Source organism: Sarcophilus harrisii, chromosome 3 (assembly GCF_902635505.1).
Source record: "Sarcophilus harrisii chromosome 3, mSarHar1.11, whole genome shotgun sequence".
NCBI classification, from domain to species: Eukaryota; Metazoa; Chordata; class Mammalia; order Dasyuromorphia; family Dasyuridae; genus Sarcophilus; species Sarcophilus harrisii.
Window position 1 is genome coordinate 237,603,170 of NC_045428.1, and position 26,849 is coordinate 237,630,018.

General features: G+C 32.2%; 1 protein-coding gene across 4 annotated transcripts in view; it reads right to left on the reverse strand.

Moving 5' to 3' along the window:
* APP (amyloid beta precursor protein) overlaps positions 1 to 26,849 on the reverse strand; it is a 174,015-nt gene that overhangs the window by 110,842 nt on the left and 36,324 nt on the right. For all 4 annotated transcript variants that reach the window (XM_031959244.1, XM_023500961.2, XM_012546749.3 and 1 more), the window contains exon 3: positions 8,826 to 8,955. In XM_031959244.1, the coding sequence (XP_031815104.1) occupies positions 8,826 to 8,955 (130 nt within the window). The remainder of the gene's footprint in view (positions 1 to 8,825; positions 8,956 to 26,849) is intronic.

Here is a 26,849-nt window from a genome sequence, read left to right on the forward strand (position 1 = left end):
GGGGATTCTGTTTTTGTTTACACATTCTTTCATTTTAACTTTCTATGGAGTTATGTGGCACACTAGCTTTGAAATCCGAAAGGCCCAAGTTTAAATCTTAGTCACTTTCTAGCTGTGACCATGGAAAATCCCTTAACCTTTCTTGCTTCAGTTTCCCTATTTGTAAACTGGGGATAATAATAACACCTATCTTGAAAGGTTTGTTGTAAGGATCAAATGAAATAATGTATGTAAAACACTTCATAAACTTCTAAAGTGCTATATAAATACTAGCAATTATTACCATCCCTATTACCATTGCTTTTGCTTCCCAACTTCAGACTTTGTGTTAGTACCAAGCTCTATCTACATACTTCTTGACAGAATATTTGGGCCAAGCTTGGTTCAATTTTTGTCGTTGGTTCCTGCTACTACATTTTCTAGCTATTAAATACTCTTTTATTCAAGGATCTTAGGAACCTGCAAGTTGTTTGTGGGCCCCAAATGGTTTGATATGGGATAAAGTTTGATTGCTCTCCTGGTCTGAGCTCTGTAAGCTCTTAATCTGGATTTGGTTTTAAGCAAAACAATTGTGGGTTTGCCCCTGTGTTTGGAGTTCCAGAAGACTGCTTTTTAGAAGGGGGGAATGATTCACTGTGATTTTAAAAAAAATTTTCCAATCAAGATTCAGTCTGGTGTATTTTCTAGATCTTTGCAGAGCAGATGGGAGAGAAAGTTAGGCTCTTTTCTCCTACTCTGCCAAATTTTGAGTGGATAGTTTCAGTTTGATAATAAGGCTGAAATCCTACTGCACAGGATTTAGAAGAGGATGAGAGGAGAAGAAATGCAGATACTAATTGTAATACTTTCTTCAGATTAGTCACAGTTATTTGATATAGCAAACTATAGCAATGAAATAAAGAAAAAAACGGAGAAAAAAGCATAAGCATAAAGAAAGCAAAATTAACACTTTTTCAAATGGTACAATAATTCAAATAGAAAATCCATGAGAATCAACTAAAATTTTGATAAAAAGAATAAAAACTTTCAGAATAGTCATAGCTTATAAGATAAATTTATATAAATCATGAACATTACAATACAGAGTCTGGCAATAAGAGAAATTTCACTTTAAATTATTATAAAACATATAAAATGCTTGGGAAGCAGCCTACCTAGAACATGGATCAACTACAAAATTACAACTACAAACTACTCTTTAATAAAATAAATAGAAAAATAAATATTACTTTCTCATGGGAAGTCTTAAGTAATAAGACTATTCATTGTCATATCAAACTTCCAAAGGATGATTTAATAGAGGTAAAAAATAATAAAATTTATATAGAAGGACAAAAGGTAAGAATCTCAGGGAAAAAAGATTAAGCTAGGAAAAGGGCCTAGCATTCAAGATCTCAAACTTTACTACAAAACAGTAATCAAATTAATTTGGTTAAAAATAAATTGATCATAAGAGCAGATTATATACCACATAAAAACAAACCTAGTAATGTACTGTATGTTAAAAGATTCCAGCTCCTAAGGGAAGCACTTACTCACAATTCTACAAAAATTTCCGGGAAAATTGGAAAATAGTTTGAAAGAAATTTAAATTTACTACCAAGCCCCAGTTTAGCTTCAAGTAGATACGTCACACAGCAATATAAAGTTATTTCAAATATAAATAACAAGAGCAAGGAAGAAATGTCCTTTTCTATCTATTGATAGGGCAAGAATTCATGACCAAATAAGGGATAAAGAAAATCTAGAAGATAAGAGATTTTTACTATAATAAAATCAAAAAGTTGTTACACAAATAAAAGTTAACAAATTAAGAAAACCAAAAGAAATTGTTCTTATCTAAATGGGAAAAGGAACAATTGAAAAGGAAATTAAAAAAAAATTCTTTGGATTAATTATATGCCTAACAAAACTAATTATTTAGAGGAACTGAATACTTAAAATATAAAAATACCTAAATTGAGAGAAGAAATTAATTTAACTACAGGGTAGCCAGGTAGCATAGTGGATAGAGCACTAGGTTTGAAATAAGATTCCTCTCTTTATGAGTTCAAATCTGGTTTCAGACATTTAGCTGTATGACCCTGAGCAAGTCACTTAACCCTATTTGCCTCAGTTTATCTGTAAAAATGAACTAGAGAAGGAAATAGCAAATTACTTCAGTTATCTTTGCCAAGAAAATCTCAAATGGGGGTCACAAAGAGTTGGACACAATTGAAAAAGCTCAACAACAAATATGTTAAAAACAAGTTGTTGCACAAATTATAAATGAACTTCCAAAGAGGTGGGGATAGGAGAGAATGAATTTACAAGTAGATTCCATAAAACACTTAAAGAAAAATTTATTCCAGTATTACATGAAATATTTGCAAAAATGTGAAAATAAAGAAAACTTTGATTTTTTTCCTATAGTTTTGCTATAAAGCAGAGAGAAAAAAACCCATAAACCAATATCTGTAGTGAACACAGACTCAAAATATTTAAACAAAGCTGAACAAATAGACTACAATTTATTAAGAATATCATATGATATAAATAGAACTAGGTAGCTCAATATGGAGAAGACAAATAACAAACCATATTAAAACGTTAAAAAATACTATCTGATAATATCAACAGATGCTGAAAAGGATGGTTTGTTTTTTTTTTAAACAAAATCCAATACTAACTAATATATAAAAGCATAGAATAAAATAGTGTAAAAATAATTATATAATAATAAATAATATAGTGTAACTTGTATCCTTTACAATAAAAAGTCAGGACTACATGCAAAAATAAATAAATCTTTCAACACAAGGGCTAACACAAGGATGCCCTTTATCATTACTGTATTTAACAGGATGAATCCATAAAACATTTAGGCCAATATGTATGTCAAGACACATAAGACAATTGCATACAACTACAAATTGCTCTTTAATGAAATATAGATCTAATTAAATGCAGGTAGTTAGGTCAGGACAATATAACAAAAATAGCAATTTTACCTAAATTAATTTACTTAGTATCATACACCAAATTACCAAACCATTATATTTTATATATTTAGAAAGAAATAGCAACAAAATTCATCTGTAGGAAGGATCTAAAAACTATACCACAAAGTAAAAATCATCAAAATGATTTAGTGCCAATTAAAAAATATAAAAGTCACCTATTGGAAACAGGATTTTTTAACTTTTGTTCCTCCAACATGCCTTCCAGAGATTATAGAGGCCTGTAAGGCCCCTTGAATAGTCCTATATCAGAACATCTCCAAGATGATAGAGATCTTTGTGATAATAGTTAATTAATGAAACGACCTCTGATTTAAGGAATCATCTTTCCATTTGGCACTTTTTTTTATTTGCTGGGGCATTTTTCAGAGTAGCCATAACTAACATCTTTCATTGTGCTGATAAGGGTAGAATGTTGGAAAGGAAGAAAATACTACAAAGTAATAAAAATTTTAAACTGGATATAAAAATTAAATAATGATGTCATAAACAGCAGGTCTTTAGTTACTGATCAATATGCTAATAAATTACTAAAAGACCTAAACCACATCAATATTAACAAAAATGTGGGAAACAGTACAGAATAATACACTAAATGCTAGACTTGTCATCATGTTCAAAACTTGGATCTGCTACTTGATATATGTGTGTGTGAGACTTGACTCAAGTTATATAAATTCTCTGAGCTTTAGTTTACTCACTTATAAATGAGGGAATCGGAAGAGAGGGTTTCTAAGGCCCCTTTCTTGTAAGTCTAAAGTTATAATCCATAAATAAGTTGGAGTTAAATGGATGTTCAACTCACAAAGTCTTCTCAGAAAGGGAAAATTAAAAATGACTACCATGAGAATAATTGCAATTTACTTGCCATCATCTGTAGCAGGGGATGAATAAGATTAAAGTATTTATTTCACAAGTCAACAAATATTTAATAAGGGCTAATTATTTCCTAGCTATATGATAATGCTGGAAATATAGAAGGCCAAAATGTAATAATAATAATAATAATAATGTCCAATAAAGGACACAAAAAAGGTATAGAAGGGACTATGAGAAGGGGGTTAATGGAATCAGAAGAAGCAAAGTTTTAAATGAACATAAGTGAATGGGTACTTCTTCAAATGGAAGTTCTTTAGAGAAAGTCTATGAAGATAATGATAATATGCTTCAAGTTGGTTAACAAGTCAAGCAGTTATTGTATGCTAGGTACTGTGCTAAGATTCTGGAGTTACAAAGAAAAACAAAAAAAACAATTCCTGCCCTCATATTCTAATACAGAAGAAAACATACAAAGAGTATAAACACACAGGCAGTTTAAATGGAAGGTATCCTGTGAGATAAGGCACCGACAGTAATAGGGAAGTTTGGAAATGGGAAGGTTTTGAGAGAGAAGCTAATTGACCTGTTGAGTTTAAGATATTTAGGGAAGGGAAGGTTTGTCCAAAAGACAGATGAAGACTGAGACTCAAGATTAGCAAGAAGGTTTGGGATCAAATCTTAAAATCGTTGTACAGAGATGATAATTGAATCCTTTGGAATTGATAGGAATAAGGTTGGGAAGATAGGTTGGAGCTAGATCTTAAAGGGATTTAAATTACAACAGAGAAATATGTATCTGATCTTAAAAGTAATAAAGAAGTCCCGGAAATAACTGAATAATTGAAAAAGCTACGTATGGTATTACTTATTAGAGAATAAACTCTGAAGTCAAGTACTGTCTTTGCTTTTCTATTTATATTCATATTTTGAGTACATATTGTTAAAAATTGCTTTTGCGTTCATTTATTTCATTCTCTCTTATCACTGTTCACCTTGACTATTGAAATAGCCTCTTAATTAGTCTCTATTTGCCTCAAATCTTTCTGAAACTAGTTGTCAAAGATGCTGCCAAGACCTAGAAACTAATAAAAGAATGGGTGAATTAAGGAAAGGAGCTGAGGCTGACTCCAAGGTCATGAACAAGAGTGAATATAAGGATGGTAGTACCCTTGAAAAAGAAAATCCCCAAAGTTAGGTTTTATAGGGGAAAGATGAGTCCAGTTTTTGACATGCTGAATTTAAGGTATCCACAAAAATCCCACTATTTTTGGATGAATATTTAGTATAGCTCACGAGTGCCCCAGACAAGGCCTATCAATAACTAGCATTATATTAGCTAGTTTAAACAATTATTTTTTTACCAGATCTTTTTCTGGTGGCTCATATCTTAGCCAGGCAATATAATAAATCACGTTTGTATTTACACTTATTTTTTGTGCTAGTATAGAAGTTTGTTTACTTCTCATAAATAGAAGCCCTTAGTTAAAACATTAGATTAATAATGAAAGTGTCAAATAGCAATAATAATGTGCTAATCACACATATATTGAATGAGCTTCTAATTGAAATTCTAACATTTTTATGTATCAATTTAATTAAAGAGGTAATGTTAAATATTTAGATTTAAGAACACTACAAGAAATACATATAGAAGAAAAATTGCACATGTTTAACATACATTGGATTATTTGCCATCTAGGGAAGGGAAATTTGGAACACAAGGTTTTGCAAAGGTCAATTAAAATTATCCATGCATATGTTTTGAAAATAAAAAGCTTTAATTTAAAAAAAAAAAAAAAGAACACTACAAAAGATATCCCTGAAAAGATCAGCTCACAAAGAATAGAAAAATTAATTTCCAAAAACCATGATAAATGTATAGTTAGGATAAGGTTGGTTCTAAGGCATAAAATCTAAGGACTGCTTTGGATTTTTGTTTGTTCATTTAAAGGATTTTGAATGAGAAAATCCCAAGTAGAAATTAAATTTGAAAACAAGACTTTAAAACTTACCTGCTACTCTTAACTAGTAATACTGACCCTGTTGTCATTTAAATGATATTCATGAAATTGAAATATATGTTGTTATATTCAATAATTTGCATTGCAATGTCTGGAGAACATTTAAGTTACTAACATTTACTAAATATACTAACAATTCCAGAAAAATAATTTCTAACTAAAATTTGGAAAAGCACTATTAAGTCTACTTTTCTTTCTCAAACTTCTGGGAACTATAAAATAGCTTGAAAACTATTTTTAACAACAGTTTAAAAAAAACAAATTTGCTCTGGGGCACAAATATCTGCTAAAGATATGCCATGACATGCTAGTTTCATCACTACAGATGCAAGATGGACACTTTCAATATTATTTTTGGTGAAGAAGAGTTGAGATGGAAAGTGTGAAATGACTGATAAAATTCTGATAGTCAACCTCTGCATGAAGCTTATAAAAATGCATAATGCCAGGAACCATTTCCCAATAGATAAATGGTTAAAAGACCAGAAATTTCATTCTAAAGAAATGGAAAAAAGTCCACTATCACATTAATTAAAAATAATAAGTACAAATTGAAACAACTCTGAGGTATTATATCATAAACCATCATATTTGAAATAGTCAGCATTGGAGGGACTGTAAAAAGACAAGTACTTTAGAACATCAATAGAGCAGTGAATCAATATAACCAATCTAGAAAATTTTTGGAATTATATGTACCAGAGTCCCAAAGTCCATTAGTATGGGACTCTGCTCACTGGTAGAGGTCAGTGCCCTACATCTGTGCAAAGAGCAGAGCTGGGGAAAAAGGAAGAGAAAATAGATTTGGTCTCTTGACCTTCTTAGGGTCTCTTGAGTCTCTTCAGAGGCTTCTGGATTTCAATTTCAAGAGAAAAAATGCACAAGGCCAAGCCCCACTTCAAGTTAAGAAAGGAAGAAAAAGCTCGGGAAGAAGCTGATGGAAAAGCAGTTAACAGTCTCGATCATATACCATTTCCCAGCTAGAGACTTCAGGAATTTCCCCCTTTGGATAAGTCTTGTGATTGAGCCTGTGGGAAAACCCCAGATATAAAGCTTAAGGCCCTTCTTTATCCATTAATGAATAGCTATCAAACGTTTAGTTTGAACCCTGAAATCACATTTCCTAGACTAATGATATTCAAGGGAGCAGATAAATATAATTTTAGCCAAGTATTCCCTTCTTTCTGAGAAATACTCTCTCTTCTCCTCCTGGCAAGAAATAAAATCTCCTTTGGAGAAAAATGCAGAGAGAAGAGGTTCTTCTGCCTCTCTTCAAGCCGTACAATGATACATTCAGGCTATGATGGGCAACTGTCTTTGCTATATATAAAAGAAAAACCATTTACCCTAAGACCCTAAGACACACCCATTCTCTTATTAGTTGCTTAAGAGTGTATTGCCACTCTTAAGCATATATCCCAAGAAAAATAATAGCAAAAAGAAAACATATTAACAAGATATCTGTAACAGTATTCTTCATTGCAGTAAAAACAAATTGGATACACATGCTTAGAATATATTGGCTAAACAGGTAGTGGAACATGAATGAAATGATGAATTATTTTGCTCTAACAAATGGATTCAGGACATTCAGAGAAATTTTAGAAGACTTATATGCATGGATAGACATAAAAATTAACAGAACCGAGAGGATCAAGAACACTGATTATAAAGTCAGAATATCTGGGTTCAATCCCATCTCAGTACCACTTATTAACTACATAACCTTGTGCAAGTAGCTTAACTTCCCTGGGTCAAGGGGTTGCCTTCCGAGGTCCCTTTCAACCTCTAGACACATGGTCTATTCCAAATCTCCTATCTCTCCTATGTACTGAACTATATTTTCATAACTGCCATAATAAAGCAAAGGGAAACATCTGTTAAAGAAATTTGAACTTGAAAGATAAATAACTGAGTCAAAGAATGTGAAAATATATCTTTTCCTGTCAGTGGAAAAATAGTTTTCCACAGGTGCAAAATGAGGCCTATATTGTCAGACATGATCAATGTGGCACAATCTATTTTGTAAAACTCAACTTTTCTTCTTTTCTTGTTGGTGTTATACAGGAGGGTAGTTGGAGGTAAGGAAAAGAGATACTAAGAAACCACAGCAATATTTTCAGAAATATTTTTTTTTTAAATTAAAAAAAAAAAAACTGGAATTCTTCCAGTTTAGTGGCAAAGTATTAAGAATTTTCCAGTTTCAGGAAACATGGCAACACAAAATCAGTATACAGAACTTCCCTTCAAATGCTGGCACAACTATTTAGGTTATTGCAGTTAACTAGATTCTCTCTATAAATGTAATTTCAATACTTAAAAAGTGAAGTATTCATGTAGTATATATAGGTGAAAATTAATTTGTACTGAAGATTTTAATGGTGTAATTCAAATAGAAATTATCTGGACATTTATTAAAAGGCAATTATGCTATAGTAAGGAGTTGTTCTTGTAAACTAACTTGATTTTATGTTCTAGATATACCATTCATTAGTTGTGTGAAATTCAGCATTAATTTAATCTCCAAGAACCTCATATTCCCCCCCTTCTGAATAGTGAATATTATTTTGTACCTATCTCATATGATATTGTGAAGATCAAATAAGAAAAGGAATATAAAACATTTTGTAAATGTTAAATATTAGATGTTTTCTTTTTAATATTGATTCAATGAACACATATTCTCTTGAAAGAATCCTCAAAATGAATAATTGGTTGAAAAAATTTAAAAAATAGATCATTGTATAGTAATAAAGAATGAATTCACAATAACCTTACTTTACAATAATCTTCTCTGTCATTAAACTATGAGCTCCTTGAGAGCAAGAATTATATTTGCCTTTCTCTGTATACTCAGAGCCTAGCAAAGTGCCTGACATTTAATAGGTACTTTTTATAGATGAGGGAATGAAGATTCATGCCGGTTAAATTGCCCAAGGTAACATATAATAAATGATGCTAAAAATATACATTCCCATGAACTCACCTAAGCATCGATAAGGAATGACAATATGGGGAGAACTCTTGCACTGCTTTCGGCCTCTCTTACACCAGTTCTGAATTGTCACTGGTTGGTTAGCTTCCACAACATTGGTAATCTGTAGTTCCGGATAGACCTAGTAAAAAAAAAAAATACACATGGGGATTATTTTTAAAACTTTCAATAAGGTTCTGAGTTAAGAATTAAAACAAATTTGTATTGGTAATTTCACAGTAGTCCCATTTTGATTACTGCAATCATTCCATAGTCAAGAATCTAAATTCCAAATTGATCCAAATGTAAAATGAAAATTGCTATATTAACCCAAAAGAACTCCACTGTTCTGTAAGGGAATATAAAAATCTCTACCTTAGAGGAATTTACCAAATGTACTGTTGTATTCACTTATTTGTCAATGATTATTATTTGTGTTCTTTATGTAAAGAAAAATTACACAACATTCTGAAGAAAGTTTTTCATAGTGCTTAAGATAGTGGTTATATGGTAGCAAGAAGGGGCAGATTCAAGAGATGGTGGCGAAGTAAGAACAGTTAAGATTTGACAATTGACTGGATAAGTGGTATAAAAAGTAAAATAAGAAGCTGAGGGAAAATGTCAAGATTCTCACCTGGGAGACTTGAATAAATGAGCTTTGAAAAGCTTATTCTATCAATGAAAGAATTAGGAAAGTTCAGAAGAGAGTTGTGTTTGAGGGCAAAAATAATGAATTCTATTCCATAAAATTAGAATTGGAGATGTTTAGGACAGAGCCATGGGGAAAACTCAAACTTAGGGAGAGTAATATATCTAATGAATTGGGAAAGGTAACTGATAAGAAGCAGGTCAATAGGTAGAAGAAAATCAAAAGAGAAGATTGTCATGAAAAAACAAAGAACAAAGAGTTCACAGGATGATGCAGGGTGAGAGTGGGGAAGCTACAGTGTCATATGCTGTATGGAGATCAAAAACAAATTTTTTTAATCACAGATAGAAATATAAAAAGGTGTTAGAACACAGAGCCTAGAGAAGCCCAAGATACCTAGTGAAAAAGCTCTAAAAATGAATCAGAAAGATAAAGAAAAAAAAAAGTTACAAGTTCCTCCTGCCAGCCTAAAAAAGACTTCCATTACTGGAATCAGGGTGGAATACAAAGAATATAAATAACACTGTAATCCCTTTTCTAAGCCCCATTGATAATGGGTCTCTTTCTTTATTAGTGAAGATTAATGCCCTGCCATATGAGGGTTGCAGTAGAGTTGGCAAAAACGACTGAACTTTACACTGAAGTCTTTGGAAATCCCCTTCAAGACTCATTAAACTTTGAGTCTTTTGGCACAGAAGCCTATTTTGCTTCAGGTGAAATTTTCAGTTTTGAAAGGATTCATTTTCCTTTCAGGCAAGAATGTAAGGGGAGAGAAAAACCATTTAAGTATACCTATTCCCTTAAATATTCTTAGTCTATGATCCGGTTCAATTCTGATAATTTTATCATTACTACGGGGGAAAAGAGGCCCCAAACTCTATATCAAGGGGTTGATCCTTTTCCTACCTAATACAAGTTCTACAATGACATAGCAAATAACAAAGAAATGCATTTATCTAAATCATAGCAAAACAGAAATCAGAAGACATAATATAGGACCATATCTGTTAGATAATCCAGAGGGAAGGAGCTCTCAGGTTAAGATTGAGATAACTCAGCTCATCCCAGAGAAAGTGAGTATCCTGGATCACAGACAAGGAGAAACCAAGCTAGAGATACAGACACAAAGGAATTGCCTGCTCCTGTCATGTTTTCTCGGTCTTTTCCTTCAACTACCTGAAAACTGACTCTCCCCCCCCTCCCCCCTCCATCTTCTTTTTCCCACATGCCTGAAGTGATTTAAGTCGGAAGACTCGAAGCCTGATGAATGCTCAGGGGCCTCCCAAAGCCTGAAGAGCCCAGCTGCTCTGGCCCAGACTCCCCACTCTCCTCATGCAGAGCTCGGAGCGAGTCCCATACCCATCCATGGTTCTTGGGCCAGGGTTACATAAATGGTGAACTCCTTGAGAACAGGCCTGTCTTTTGCCCTTTTTTGCACCTTCAGCTCTTAGAACAGTGCCTCGCTTAATAAATCCTTATTAATTGACTGATGAGCCAGATCAAAATCAGGAAACAGGGCAAGACCAGGAGGATCCAGACACCCCTCAGGCTTCTCTCATACATCCAACTCCAACCCTACGAAATTCCATCTAGTTCTACCCAAGGAACAACAGGAGAAAGGGACAACCTAGCATCCAAACAGCAGAAAAGCCATGCAAGCCCATAATCAAGAGACGGCATCAGCGCAGAGCTAACTCAGTCCAACAACTAGAAACCAATCTGAGGCACACTGGGGGACAGAGCTAGACCAGTACCCAAGTAGCCCCTTAAGGACCAAGAGAAAAGTCAATGAAGCAACTAAGATGTAAAGTACCTGGAGTCATTGCAGGAACCTTGCTACAGGTACTATCAACAACAGATAGATGAAGTCTGTTACTCCCCCTCCCCCTTAGGCAATTGCGGTTAAGTGACTTGCCCAGGATCACACAGCTAGGACGTATTAAAAGTATCTGAGGTCGGATTTGAACTCAGATCCTCCTGACTTCAGAGCTGATGCTCCATCTACTGCGCCACCTACCTGCTTCAGTCTGTCAGGTTTAAAACAAGGGATGAAATTAAATTGGAGACTGCAAGAAACTCGAGACAGATCAGCAAATAGGAGACCGAGCTAAAACTCAGGAATTCCTGAAAATGATGAGTCTACCTCGTTTTGGTTACATAATAGAAGACCAAAAAGGCCTGCCCTTACCATCAAAAAAGTATGAAAGGTAGTTGTCTTATAAAATCATAAAAACCCCAACCCAGAAACTGAATTTGGAAATATGAATAAACAGAAACTAATGACTAAGAAAATAAATATTATGGATCGACACAAGCCTACAAAGTAAACCCAGAGGAAAGGAGTATCACCCTCAGAGAAAACAATTACCTGGCCACATGAATAATAAAGAGTACCTGAAAGAATAAAACAAGAAAAAATACAAAAGGAAATCTAGAGAGGAAAAGAAGACAGTAAGAATCAATAGCTTAGAGTAGATGATGAACTTTAGCTAAGAATTTAATTCCCTTAAAATTAAGATAGATCACATATAAAACTAGACAACAATACCACATAAATAATCAGATGAGAACAAAAAATTACAAAAACAAAATTAAAAGATTGAAAAAACAAAATACAAGGTAAACACTATATCCACATACTGCCCTGAAAAAAAAAAACAGACCAAAGAGAGATCAAAGAGATGATAGTCTTAGTCTTAGAATCATTGAGCTAACTGAAAATTATGACTTAACAAAGACTAGATAACATATTTCTAGAATTGAAAAGAAAAGGTGCACAGACTTTCAGAATAAAAGAAGCAAAGTGAAAATAAGAATACATCATCACTTCATAAATAAAATCCCCAAAAGAAAAACTCTCGGAAACATCATAGCCAAAATTCAATATATCCAAAAAGCAATGCCAAAAACTAAGAATTTGATCACAAAAAGATTAAAGTCCATCATAATAACACTGGATAATTAAACAATAAAGGTGAAGAGTTTGCAATGTGAGATTCCAAAAAGGTAAAAGCTAACAACCAAGAATAACTTACTTATTGTAACTAATCCTAAAAGGGGGGAAGGGACCTTTAAATGAAACAAAGGATTTCCAAAAGCAATCATAATGAAAAGGCCACAGCTGAAAGAAACTGTGAAATATAAATCAAAGTTAAAAGAAAAATAGAGAAAGGCAAATATACTTAGCCAAATAGTAGAAATTATAATATTTAATGGATTTATGTTCAAATCTTCTCAGCATCCTACTAGGGCAAGGGGTGGTTTTCTTCTGTCTTGATCTTAAGAGGAAAAAAGGAAATAGCAGGAAAGGAGAATGAGATAGAGAAAAAATGGAAGGGGGACTTATTAGCTTATATAATACGGGTAAGTGCATGCGATGAAAAACATAAAAATCGAAGAAAAAGAAGGAACAGAATTACCTATACTTTGTTGTTGTTGTTCAATTGCATGTGAATTTGCACCCCAATTCTGTTGATGGGGTTTTCTTACAAAGATAATAGAGTGGTTTGCCATTTCTTTCTCTCGAAAATTAGGACAGAGGTTAAGTGATTTGTCCAGGGTCACAGAGCTAATGAGAGTCTGAAGTTGGATTGAACTCAGGTCTCCTTGACATCAGTCTCAACACCCTATCCACTGGGCCACTAAATTGTTACTACAGACAAAGGCAATTGTGAAAATAGAAAAGATAAAGAGAGATAATCATGGAAATTGTAATAATACTTAAAGATGCCACAGGTACAACAAATCAATTTCAATTCTATATGCATGCGAACACACATACGCCAGAGTGTTTTCTTGCTTAAAGAAAAAACTCATCAAATTGTGGTTAAATGAATCAATAAAATGTACTAATGTGAATGCTTTAGACCAGAACAAACGTAATGGAAAGATAAATAATATAACTTTAGAAAAATCAAAGATAAATAACTGGTGATAACTGAATAAGAACAGAAAGGATTTTGGATACTTCTTAGCTGTGCAAAAGCACCTCTACAATGAGGTTAATACATAGTATTCAAATATAGGATATTGATAGAGGTATAATACAAGAAAAAGGAAATTGAATGAATAAACATAGCCAAAGAGGAAACAAAACTATTGATTTTTTAAGATAATACAATTATCTATTAAGAGAACCCTGATGACTCAACTAATAATTATGAAATATAAGTGAAATAAAAATTCACCAAAGTTGTAGAATATAACTGTAAGTAGATATAACATGATGTCCAGTGCTGGGCCAGGAGTCAGGAATCCGGAAGATCTGAATTCAAATGTGATCTTAGACACTAACTATGTATCCTTGGTCAAGTTATTTAAACTCTGTTTGCTTCATCTATCTCAACTGTAATAAGGATAATAATAGCAACTACCTCCCAGAGTTGTTGTCAAAATCAAATGAGAATATTTATAAAGCATTTAGAACAACGCCAAGCTGCAACAGATATATTTGTACATGTAAGTTCTTTTAATCTTCCTTCTATTTCATTGAAATAACAAACTTATTAATGGCATCAGGTCATACCACTTATAAAAGCATTTTCTCCCCATAGGAGCAAAGCACTAGAATCTAAGGAATGTTCATCATCTATGAATGGTGAATAAATTATATGTATGATGGCATGTATATAGGAAAGCTATTGTGCTATTTAAAATTGATAAAAACCATGAATTGATGTAAAGTGAAATAATTAGAACAAGGAGAACAATTTATACAGTAGCATCTCTATAAAAATGAAAAAAATTTAAAAGACTTGAAGAACTTGGTTTAATGCAATGCAATAACCAATCACAATTATGGAAGACTGCTGATGAATAATATGACTTAAAATAAAAAAGTAGACATATTTTGGGATATGATTATTGTGGGAATTTGTTTTGCTTTAACTATGCATATTTGTTACAATGGTACTTTTTTCTTTTTATTTCAACTGGGAGAGGTGAGAGAAAGGAAACAAATATTAACTGAAAAAAATTTAATTTAAAGAAATAGTCTATGATAATTACCACTTTACTATGTAAGTCTTTTTGCACTTCAGTTTTTTACTCTAAATACATAATGTTATATTTATTTGTGTGTATGTGTATACATATATATAGGCAGCTAAATTGTATAATTATTTTAAGAAATGTAGAAAAACTCTTTGAAAAAATAAAACCCTCATGATTTTTAATATGATCAAAATCATATATTTAAAGCTGAGTGTTAGTATTCTTTCAATAAGCCAACCCACAAACATGTAGCAAGTACCTATTTAAAAAGCACTATTCAAGAGGCAGGGGATACAAAACCAAAAAAATGAACAATTATTAAAATGAAAGAATTTAGATCTTATGGAACAGAGAACCTATAGTTATGTATATACAAAACTATATAATTACTCTGATGTGAGATGAAGGGATAGCACACTTATAAAAACCTAAAATAGCAGCAAAAAAACAAAGATGATAAATAACTTCAGTAAGGTAGCAAAATAAATTCACAAAGATGTTCAACATTTCTAAACAGATCTAATAAAAACCAATTTAAAAAATGAAAAGAGAAATTATATTCAAAGTGACATGTATAAAATATCTAGAAATCAATCTATCACAATTATATTTAAGATTTACATAGATATAATTATAAATCACTTTTTTGCAGAAATAAAACAGGATAAAGTTTGGACCAATGATTTTATTGGCTTGGATAATTTCTGAACAAGGTGGTAATAATAATAATAATAATAACGAATAATCATTATGGATGATTACACCTAGCATTTATACAATACCTTAAGGTTTGCAAAGGGGGAGGAGTGGAGGAAGCTACACATATGTCATTTGATCTCAAGATAATCTATGCTGTGTCCATTTTCTAAGAAGTTAAGTAGCTTGCCTAGGGTCACAAAGCCACTTTGTGTCAGAGTCAAGATTAAATCTATGTCTTCTTGGCTCTAAGGTCAGCTCTCAGCCACTACGTCTGAGGCCAGCTTTCTATGCACTACTGCTTTATTTAGCCTCATGGCTTGGGTTAAAAGCAAATCTTTGGGTTCCAGAAAATTAATACTCAGGAAAAGTATGCGATCATGAGCTGCATTATTATGACACATCAAGCAGACAAAACAAAAAGCATACATACACTACATATGGCAATACAAAGAGAAATTTAACCCCCTCTCCCCCAATGCAAGAAACTCACCTTAGCCTGAGGGCAAAGATAGGAGGTGGGATGAAACATACTCAAAATTGAGGCAGCAAGATTATCTACCTTAAAAATGGGCTTGGCGAGAACAGGTAAATGGTGCTAGATATGGAAAGGGGCATTCCTCATCAGACTCATGTTGGGGAAAAACTTCGTAGGGTCTCTTATCAATCAGGTTTAATCAAGCTCAGATGGAGGGAGATCTTTATGGGAATCACAAACTGGTGGTAATGGTCTACCATTAACTAGCAGAAGGAGAATGACTCAAAATCTCTGCAGCAGATCAAGAATTCATCCAATCAAAAAGCTGCAAATCCTATGTACTTGACATAGAAGGAACAGTCAACAAGTGCTATTTTGTTTATATTCTATCCTCATTAGGACTTTAGGGCACAAGCTTAAGTGATTCTACATTGATGTGTTATCATTATACATATAATATCAAACAATATAAAGTTTACAATGGTCATAAATATGCTGTTTCTAAGCAGAAATAAAGAAAATTTTAAAATGTAGAACTCTGTCCTAACATATCGCTTGGAGTTGAGCCTTCACAGTATTAAAAAACAAAATCCGACAATTACTCTAATTTACTGACTTAGTGATATAGCCATCAAAACTAAGTATTATTTCACAGCACTATAAAATAAACAACCATAAAAGATCTAGAATCTCAAATTTTGTGTAAAAAAAAAATTGAATGTAAGGAGTTATTGCCAGACCTATAATTATATTAAAAAACCTGTAATCAAACAAAACCACCTGTACTGGTTAAAAAAAAGAAAAGTAGATCACTGGTATAAACTAAATATAGAAAGAATGTAAAACAAATGAGCTTAACCCAGCATTCAATAAATCTAAGAACACAAAATACTTGAGGAAGAATCTCCTGTTTGACAAGAACTGTTAAGATAACAAGAAAGTAGTTTAGCAAAAAATAGTTATACAGTATTTTCTTCCACCATATACCCACAATATACTCAAAAGAGCTACAAAACAATTATAAAAGGTAACATCCTAAAAAACAAACCAAATCAACAACAACAATTGAAAGAAAATGAGATCGGGTCCGTTTAGGACTACAAATAGGGGATGAATTCCTAACTAAAGAAGAAATAGAAGAAATGATTTTTTAAAATACAGTATGCTACATAAAATATAAAATCCTTTGTATAAATAAAACCAAAGAGAATTAAAAGAGAAATGACAGATTAATAAGGCATCTTTATTTTCATCACATATTATTTATTTAAAAATTTGCTAATTAAACTACATGAGATTGATAGATAAAACCAAAAAAGTAGCCAATTAGTTTTCAAAAGAATTACAAGCCATATATGTCCACATATAATTTATTTCAAATGAATTAAAACAACCTAAAGGTTCCAGTTCACACGTGTAAACTGGCAAAGAGGGGAAACAATGTAAGAGGAGCTGCAAAAAGTTCCAAAAGGTATAATTATTTCAGATCCTCAAAAATAGCCTCTTATTGCCAATCTCCCAGTCTTTGCCCTAGACTTCTCACATCCTTGGAAGGAATTCTCCTTCCTTACTCTGTACCTCAAACAGAGTAAGGCACACCTCAAGCACCATTACCTACATAAAGTTCTTTTTAAATATCTCATCTATTAGCATCTTTCCTCCCAAATTACCTCAAATTTAGCAAATGTGTATTTACATATATGTGTGTGTATATGTATAAAATATGTATATACATAACATACACAATAAATATTTGAATTTTTAAAATTTTATATTTATGTATTTGCTATCTCCCCCATTGGAATGGAAACTCCTCTTTGTAGGAGTTTGATTCTCTGTACTCCTATCTCCCAAACCAAACATAGTATCTGGCACAAAGGCTTTAGAAAATGTGTTGTTTGAAGAAAACAATGTATTGGCTGAGAAAAAAAGGGTTCAATGAGTGGTACACAAGCTATTTGAAAGGGCCATAATATTTACATCATTTTAACTGATTATTCAGAATTTCTGAATCAGTATCACAAATAGCTTAGTCTTACAGAGCAAATACATAAATATGCATACAGATATAGTAAGAATACTGGAGTATTTAATGTTCACATTCTCTATTTAGAATATATTATCAAGTGCAAATAAATTAATATAAAATGTGGCACTATCCAGGCAGACCATTTAAGCCTTCCAATGGTTCTGCCTAACCTTAAACTCATTCTCATCATTCCTTAACAGAACTAAGCAGTTTTCTTTTTTTTTTTTTTTTAATTTAATAGCCTTTTATTTACAGGATATATACATGGGTAACTTTACAGGATTAACAATTGCCAAACCTCTTGTTCCAATTTTTCACCTCTTACCCCCCCACCCCCACCCCTAGATGGCAGGATGACCAGTAGATGTTAAATATATTAAAATATAACTTAGATACACAATAAGTATACATGACCAAAACATTATTTTGCTGTACAAAAAGAATCAGACTCTGAATTATTGTACAACTAGCTTGTGAAGGAAATCAAAAATGCATGTGTGCATAAATATAGGGATTGGGAATTCAATGCAATGGTTTTTAGTCATCTCCCAGAGTTCTTTTTCTGGGCATAGCTAGTTCAGTTCATTACTGCTCCATTAGAAATGATTTGGTTGATCTCGTTGCTGAGGATGGCCTGATCCATCAGAACTGGTCATCATCTAGTATTGTTGTTGAAGTATATAATGATCTCCTGGTCCTGCTCATTTCACTCAGCATCAAGAACTAAGCAGTTTTCAAGAAAAAGAGAGAGGCATACCCAAGTACTGTATTATCACTTAATATTATATGGATGATACAAAGTATACAGCTCCTTTGAAAAACATACTAATCTAGTTCATTTCAAGGTAACATTCTCCAAGGATATAAAAATGTGCTAAGTATAAAACTCTTATCACCAAGGAAGAATAGAAACAAAAAATTTTAAGAATTAATGCAGAGGTCTCTGAACCTAAGATGAAAGTAATACTTTCAAATACCTTCTTAGTATTCTCCTAGAAAGATAACTAAAGCATGAAGTGCTTAAAAAAGGTATAAAGGAAAAAAAAAAAACTGAGTTTGTGGCTGTAGAAACTGAATAACACCTTAAAAACAATTTTAATGGAAGAACACAGAAAGTAATTAATACCTATGCAATATCATTCTTAATATTTTTTTATATAATAAAATGGACTACAACTGATAGATATGCCAGCAACAACTGCCAAATGATAATGGATTTATTCTACAGATATTTTCAGTATATATAGAGAAAAAAAGATGACATACGAATATTTTATCCAATTACAAAAAAATTATCCACTTTCAAGCAACTAGAATATTAAATATAAAAGAATATCTGGATAATGATTTGTTCCCAAATTGTTTCTATCTAAAATCCATAAAAAAGAGAATAGATCTGCCATAAAAAGAGATATTTTCATACATACTTTTTTTTATTAGATTTATTATTTAGCCTTTTAAATTTTCCTTATCCTGGGTGAAATTTTAAGCTAAATATTAAAGCTTTAGTTTAACTATTATGCTTGAAATTTTCATAAACTTTTACTAACGCATTTCAATAGATCTGATAGGGTCCATTAATATCTTAGTCTATCATTCAATACTTATTTGGACTTTTACAATCCTCCCAAATATGGCATACATTAAAGCAATTTATTTACACTAGAAAATTTTCATTATTTTTATAGTAAAAAACAATTTTCTAAAATTGATTTCCTTATATCAAAATATCACCAAATTAGCACAATCTTAACTGACAAATTACAGAAGTACAGTAAGAAGTATCCTTTGCATAGCAAAGAATAATTATTTCAGCCCTGCAGTTTTCATTAGCTTGTGGAAAAAAATGTTTAAGAAAAAAAAATCTTACAAATAATGTGGTCCTATTTTCATCTTTTTCAAAGAAGAAATCAGTTTGTGTCAATGTAATATCTAAAAATATTCTAACATGAAAACAAAGTTAAGAACTAAAAATACCTGCCTGAAAATTCTGTGTTCTGTGGTATTTTACAGAATATGAAATTAGGCAAAAAAGAAAGGAAATTATTAAAGAATAGGTGAAAAAATTCTATGAATATGTTATTGTACACTAAGAAATGATAAATATAAGGAATTCAAGAAAACAACAAATATTTTTAAAGAATCAAAGTAGAGCAAAATGAGTGGAATCAAGTGAACAATATAAATAAAGTCAACAACAGCATAAATGAAAAGAAAATGAGAGCATTATAGAATAAGTAAGGGGGAAGCAGGGAGGAAGCCCTTAAAGAGCATTTATCATGTGCCAGGTACTGTGTTCAGTGCTTCAGAAATATCTCTTCTGATCTTCACAGCAACTCCATGAGGTGGGTGTTATTATTTTCCCCATTTTACAGTTGAGGAAAATAAGGCAAACAAAAATTAAATTACTTGTCCAGGAAGACAAAAGCTATTAGTACTACCTAGCTGCCTTTAATGAATATTCCTTTTTTCTTAGGGCACACAAGTAGGTTATACTAAGTCACCCCATGGTGACTACTACTAGTCACTAGTACACTAGTGGTGGTACACTAATTGCAATCATCATCTAGTTGGGTCCCGTCAGGTTCACAGCGAGTATGGAGCCAACACAGAACTTTGCGAGAGCAAAGAAGAGCCAAACTTAGCTAAAACCCATCAATTCCTGCATTGATGGAATGCAATCAATTCTATATCAGTTCTTTAAGTTCTATAAGCATAAAAACAGGCTGAGCAGAGACAACCTAAGGATCATAGATTTTCAAAAGAACATTAAGAAGACCAAAAACTTCAGCACCATAATGAAGGAAATAGTAGGAAAAAAACCCCTCCAAACATCTGAACATGGAAAATGAAATTCCAATGGAAAAAAATCAGAGACTGCCTCCAGATTCCAGGGAAAGGGGGAAGAAGCTACAGATCCTAAGACAGATAATGGTTAAATTTAACAATGCAATTCAGAAACAAGTTCAGCAAGTCATTAAGAGAAAGATATTCAAGTACAAAGAAAAGCACATTCAAAAAACGCAAAATTATTCTGCACTTTCTAGAAAAAGGAGGAGGGAATGGAATGTATTCTAAAAAGCAGTAGGGCTCAAGATACAGCCCAGGATACTATCCTGCAAATTAATCCTACTGGACAAAAGATGGATATACAATCATCAAGAAGAGTTTGAAACATTTTTCATAAAGAGGAAAAAGAAGTGATTATTTGCCTCACAAATAACCCAAATTAAAAAAATTCAGAAGGAATAAGTAAAACCACACAGCAACAACAGACACTTCTAAATATGCACAAGGAGACAACAGCAAAGGCAGAAGAAATCTAGTAGAGTAAAAAGGCAAGAAGATGGGGGGACTTATGGACTGACCCAGTGACATCTTGCTTTATAAATGTATGTCTCTTTTTGTGGGACTATATTACAACCTGGGAAATGACATGAAAGGGAGAGAGGGGAGCAGAGGGATCAAGAGGAAACAGTGATGTGCCAGGATCAAATCAAGGGCTATCAATGCCGGGGAGCTGATTTCCTCTAGAAAGAGGAAGATCTTATAAGAGAATTGGGTGAGGAATGGGGGGAAGAGTATAAAGAGGGGAGAAAGAACAAAGGGTCTTCCCTTACTGGGAAGAGGTTCCACTGATGAATGCTCCTAGGGGTGAAGGGAGATAGATATGCTTTATGCTGCAGGAAATTTGGCACCTGCAAAGTCTAACTGTCCTAAGAAGAAGGGAACTGGAATCCCTGGGGACAAAAATCTGGGGGAGTGGGAGAACACAGATAGGAAGAAAATTTCCAGCTAATGCAGAAAAAAAAGTCAACAAAAAAGACATATATCAGTGAGGGATGAGGGGAATACAGAACTGTAATAAATTAATGTTTTCTCTGACACTTGTAATAATTATAACTGTTCTTACAATAAGAGAGTGGAGTAATCCACAGGTAAGCCCTGCAAGGCAGTAGAAGAAAATGCCTAAAATGGATACCCTAAACAGTCTGATTGTAAGAAGAGAGAAAAGAGAGAGAACAGATGATTATGAAGTCATGAATCGGAAGTTTCGAGTAGAGAAAATAGATAATGAAGAGAGAGTGAGAGAAGAGGTAGCAAAATCCCCCAACAATTAAAAAACCAAAAACTAGAACAAGCTGAAGTGGGAGAGTGACAGGAATACTTGACTGAGAGAAACAGAGGGAAAAATATAAATCAGTAAAAGTGAAAGAAAAGGAACTGATAAACAATACACTAAAATTAAATTAGTAGAACCATGAAAAAGGAATCAGATGTGAGAAGAAAGCCAGCAGAAAGACCACAATTTAAACAAAAAGATTAAAATAATTAAATGAACTTAGAAAAAGGGAAAAATAAAAACATGGGGAAAAATTCCCAACTTCAGAGACAGAGGGAGGTAAATATAAACCTAACTCTTAAAACTTTAAATGTTAATGGATTAAAAAAAAGGTCAGTGGAACATTGAAAGATTGGATAAGAAAGTAAACCTAATGATCTATTGCTTATAGACACATATTTTAAAGACAAAGATATATAGAAATTTAAATTGAAGAGATGAAAAAAAAATTACTATGTATTAAGGGAATCAAAGACGGAATTGCCATCATGCTATCAGACAAAGCAAATGCAAATATTCAAAAACTAAAAAGGGATAAACAAGGAAACCATAACCATACACAACAAACCAATATTGTAATAAACTTATAATAAACTTGGGACAGCTAGGTGTTGTAAGTGGATAGAGTGTCAGGCCTTTCTGAATTCAAATCTGGCCTCAAACATTTAAGAGTTGTTTGATCCTGGACAAGTGACTTAATCCTTTTTTGCCTCAGTTCTTCATTTTGACCTAGAGATAGAAATGGCAAACCACTTTAGTATCTTTGTCAAGAACATCCCAAATGGGGTTGTGAAGAGTCAGATAAACCTGAAATGATTGAATAACAGGAAAAATAAATATATGCTCCAAATATTTTAGTATTCAACTTAATCAAGGAAACACTATTTGAGCATCAAGAAGACAGACAGTAACACAATAGTGATAAGAAACGTCAATATTTCTCTATTAGTTTTAGATAAATCTAACAAAAATAGACATAAGGAAAAATTTGGAATTGAACAAATTTCTGAAAACATTAGTGTTAAAAAACGCATTAAGTTCACATTATATGTTATCCATGTTAATCAACATTGTTTTAGACTATCTTAAATAACTAGACAGTGTAAGGATGGAGTATTATTGTAGTGTAGGAAATTATGAATTTGTGGATTTAGAAAAATATGGAAAAATTTGAACCTATGAAGGAAAATGTTAACCATCTTTATATACATACATATACATATATATATATACACACACATATATATGTATGTGTGCATACATATATATGTATGTATATTTGTACATGTAAGTATATCTATGCTTAATTGTAGCCTTGAGGGAAGGGAGAGCAGGGAGAATATAATAAAGTGTACAGCAAAGAACAAAAGAAAACCTATGAAGGAGCAAAGAAAAGATGTGTAGCAATGAACACAATGTATAGCATTTATTATATAGGCTTTCTTGAAATGGAAATTTATTGTTTTAGAAAAATAATTTCTAAAAAGACTTATGGGGTCTTTTGAATGGGAGTGAAATTAATATATATATATTTTTCAGTACCACATGAAACTTTTACAAAAATTGGCCATGTACTAAAAGTCACAGTGATATTTCAGATAAATGAGTCCTCCTTCACTTTAATCCAATTCACTTGTATGTCATGGCATCACCTCCCTGATTCATGGCCCTCTTTTAGAACAAAGAATAAACAATAACAAAGTTAGAAACAATATATCCTTTACCAATCATAATGCAATAAAAATGGAATTTGGTTCAGGGACTGCAAACAGAAGATATTGATTCAAATAGAGATTTAACAAGGAAATAGTAATTAATGAGTAGATTAAAAGAACAAATTACAGTAACAATAACTGTGTAAAGAAAATAATCAAGAAGAAATAATCTGCCAAAATTTCTTGTCTATATCTAAGGTAGTCCTTGTAAAGAAATCATAGTCTTACAATCATATATTAAACAAAAAAAAAAAAAAAAAAAAAAAAGGAGGAAAGATTAATGAATTGGATGTGCATTTTTTTTAAAAAATTAGAAAATCAACAAATAAATTTAAAGTATAAAAGGGAAATATTAAAAATTAGAAGGGAAACAGATAAACTTGAAACTAAAATTATATATAAATGATAAAAGATTATAAGATGGTTCTTTTAAGACTAATAAAATTGACAAACCCTTAGCTTAATCTGATAAAAAGAAGAGAGCAGAAAATCAAATCAAGAATATAACAAATGAGGGGACAGCTAGGTAGCACAATGGATAGAGCACCAGCCCTGAAATCAGGAGGACCCGAGTTCAAATCTGTTTCAGACATTTAATACTTCCTTAGCTATGTGACCCTGGGCAAATCACTTTACCCCAAATGCCTCAGTGAAAAAAAAAATTACATATATATATATATATATATATATATAGAGAGAGAGAGAGAGAGAGAGAGAGAGAGAGAGAGAGAGAGAGAGAGAATAGAGAGAGAGAGCGTGCGCTCAAGAGAGAGAGAGCGGGCAAATGAGCAAGTAATGAAATCACAGCAAAACCAGAAGAAATAAAAAAGATCACTTCATATTATACAGAGCTATATGCTAAAAAACTGAGGTCACAAAAAATAAAGGAATACCTTACAAAATATAGAATACTCAATTTATCAGAAAACCAGATAAAGATCTAAAACATCCCAATCTAAGAAAAAAGAAATAGACATATAAGAACTACCAAAGTAAACATTAAAAACTCTCCAAGTCTTGAAACATTCATAGGAGAATTCAATCAATTTTTTAAAAAATGATTAGTTCCTATACTTCACAAATTACTATCCAAAAAAATACCCTATCAGAATCCTTTTATGAGACAAATATAGTCCTAAAACCTAAGACAGAGAAAAATAAAACACAAGAAATAAAACTTCAGGCTAATATTATTAAGGAACCAATATTATCTTAATAATTTAAAACAAAATCCTATCAGATAAGAGCACTTTATCTACTCATTATGATCAAAAGGGATTTATACCGTGAATGCAACATAATTAATCATATCAGATATCCAAAACCACATGTTCATCTCAAGAGATGTAGAAAGAGCCTTTCACAAGGTCCAGTACTCATGTATGCTACAACAAAAAATCTTAGAAAAGCATAGGCACAGAGAGAACTTTCTTAATTCCATTTTTAAAAAACATCTATGTAAAAAACCCCAAGCATCATATACAACATGGACACACAACAACCTTTTCCAATAAATATGAGAATAAAGCAAGAATGTCCAGTTTCTCCACTATTATTTGATATTGTTCTGGAAACACTGGCAACACTAACAAAAGAAAGAAAATGAAGAAATAAAAATAGGTAAAGAGACAACAAAACTATACCTTTTTGCTGATGACTTGATGTTTACTTGGAAAACTTCAGGGATTCAGCAAAAATACTAATTTTTAATTACCGTTAATAACTTCAGCATAGTTGCAGTATACAAAATCAATCCTCAAAAATCTATATATTTCTATAGAATAATATCAAACCACAATGAACAATAATGGAAAGGCATATCCCATTTCAAATAATGACAAAATTCATAAAAATACCAGGGGATCAATCTCCCAAAGCACACAAAAGTAAAGATTAAATTATGAAGTACTCCTTGAAGAAATAAAAAGCAAGCCAAATAACTAGAGCAATGTTCAGTGTTCATGGGTAGACCTTGACAATGTAATAAAAATGACAATAATACCAAAATTAATTTATACTTTGAATGTTATGCCAATCAAATTACCAAGGGAATACTTTACAGAGCTCAATAAAATCATAACAAAACTCATTTAAAAAAAAAAAGATCTAAACTCTCAAGGGAAATAGATGCTAGAGGGAAATAAAGATGAAGGGGTAAGAACCTCCTGACATCAAACTATATTAATAATTAGCAGTCATCAAAACCATCTGTTAATAGTTAAAGAGATAGGTCAATGGAATGGATTAGACAAAAGAGATTCAGAAACAAAAGGACTCAATAACCTAGTGTTCAATAAAGTGGAAAACCTAGAGGAAAACTCCCTATTTTATAAAAACTACTGGGAAAACTGGAAAGCAGTCTGGCATCACATTTCATAATACATTCTAAATATATATGTGACTTTAATCCATACTATTAAAAAATTTCGAAGACTATCTGCCAAGGGGGGATTCAGGAACTATATGAACAAAACTATAAAACACTTTTCAAATAAAGTTTTGACTTTATTTAAAGTCTAAGCAACTGGAAAAATATCAAGTGCTCTTGGATAGGTTGAGCGAATATAATAAAGATAACAATACTACCTAAGTTAATCTATTTATTTAGTGTTATACCTATTAAACTTCCAAAAAACTATTTTACTGACTTAGAAAAAATAACAACAAAATTCATCTTTCCAGAACAAAAGGTCAAGAATTTCAAGGGAACTAATTAAAAAAAAAAAAACAACTCAAATGAAGGTGGCCTAGCTGTACCAGATCTAAAACTATATCATAAAGGTCATCAACAGGATGATTTCAGAAAGGCCTGGAGAGACTTACACGAACTGATGCTGAGTGAAATGAGTAGGACCAGGAGATCATTATATACTTCAACAACAATACTATATGATGACCAGTTCTGATGGACCTGGCCATCCTCAGCAACGAGATCAACCAAATCATTTCCAATGGAGCAGTAATGAACTGAACCAGCTACGCCCAGAGAAAGAACTCTGGGAGATGACTAAAAACCATTACATTGAATTCCTAATCCTTATATTTATGCCCACCTGCATTTTTGATTTCCTTCACAAGCTAATGGTACAATATTTCAGAGTCTGATTTTTTTTATACAGCAAAATAATGTTTTGGTCATGTATACTTATTGTGTATCTAATTTATATTTTAATGTATTTAACATCTACTGGTCATCCTGCCATCTAGGGGACGGGGTGAGGGGTAAGAGGTGAAAAATTGGAACAAGAGGTTTGGCAATTGTTAATGCTGTAAAGTTACCCATGCATATATCCTGTAAATTAAAGGCTATTAAATAAAATAAATAAATAAAGCAGCGGTCATCAAAACCATTTG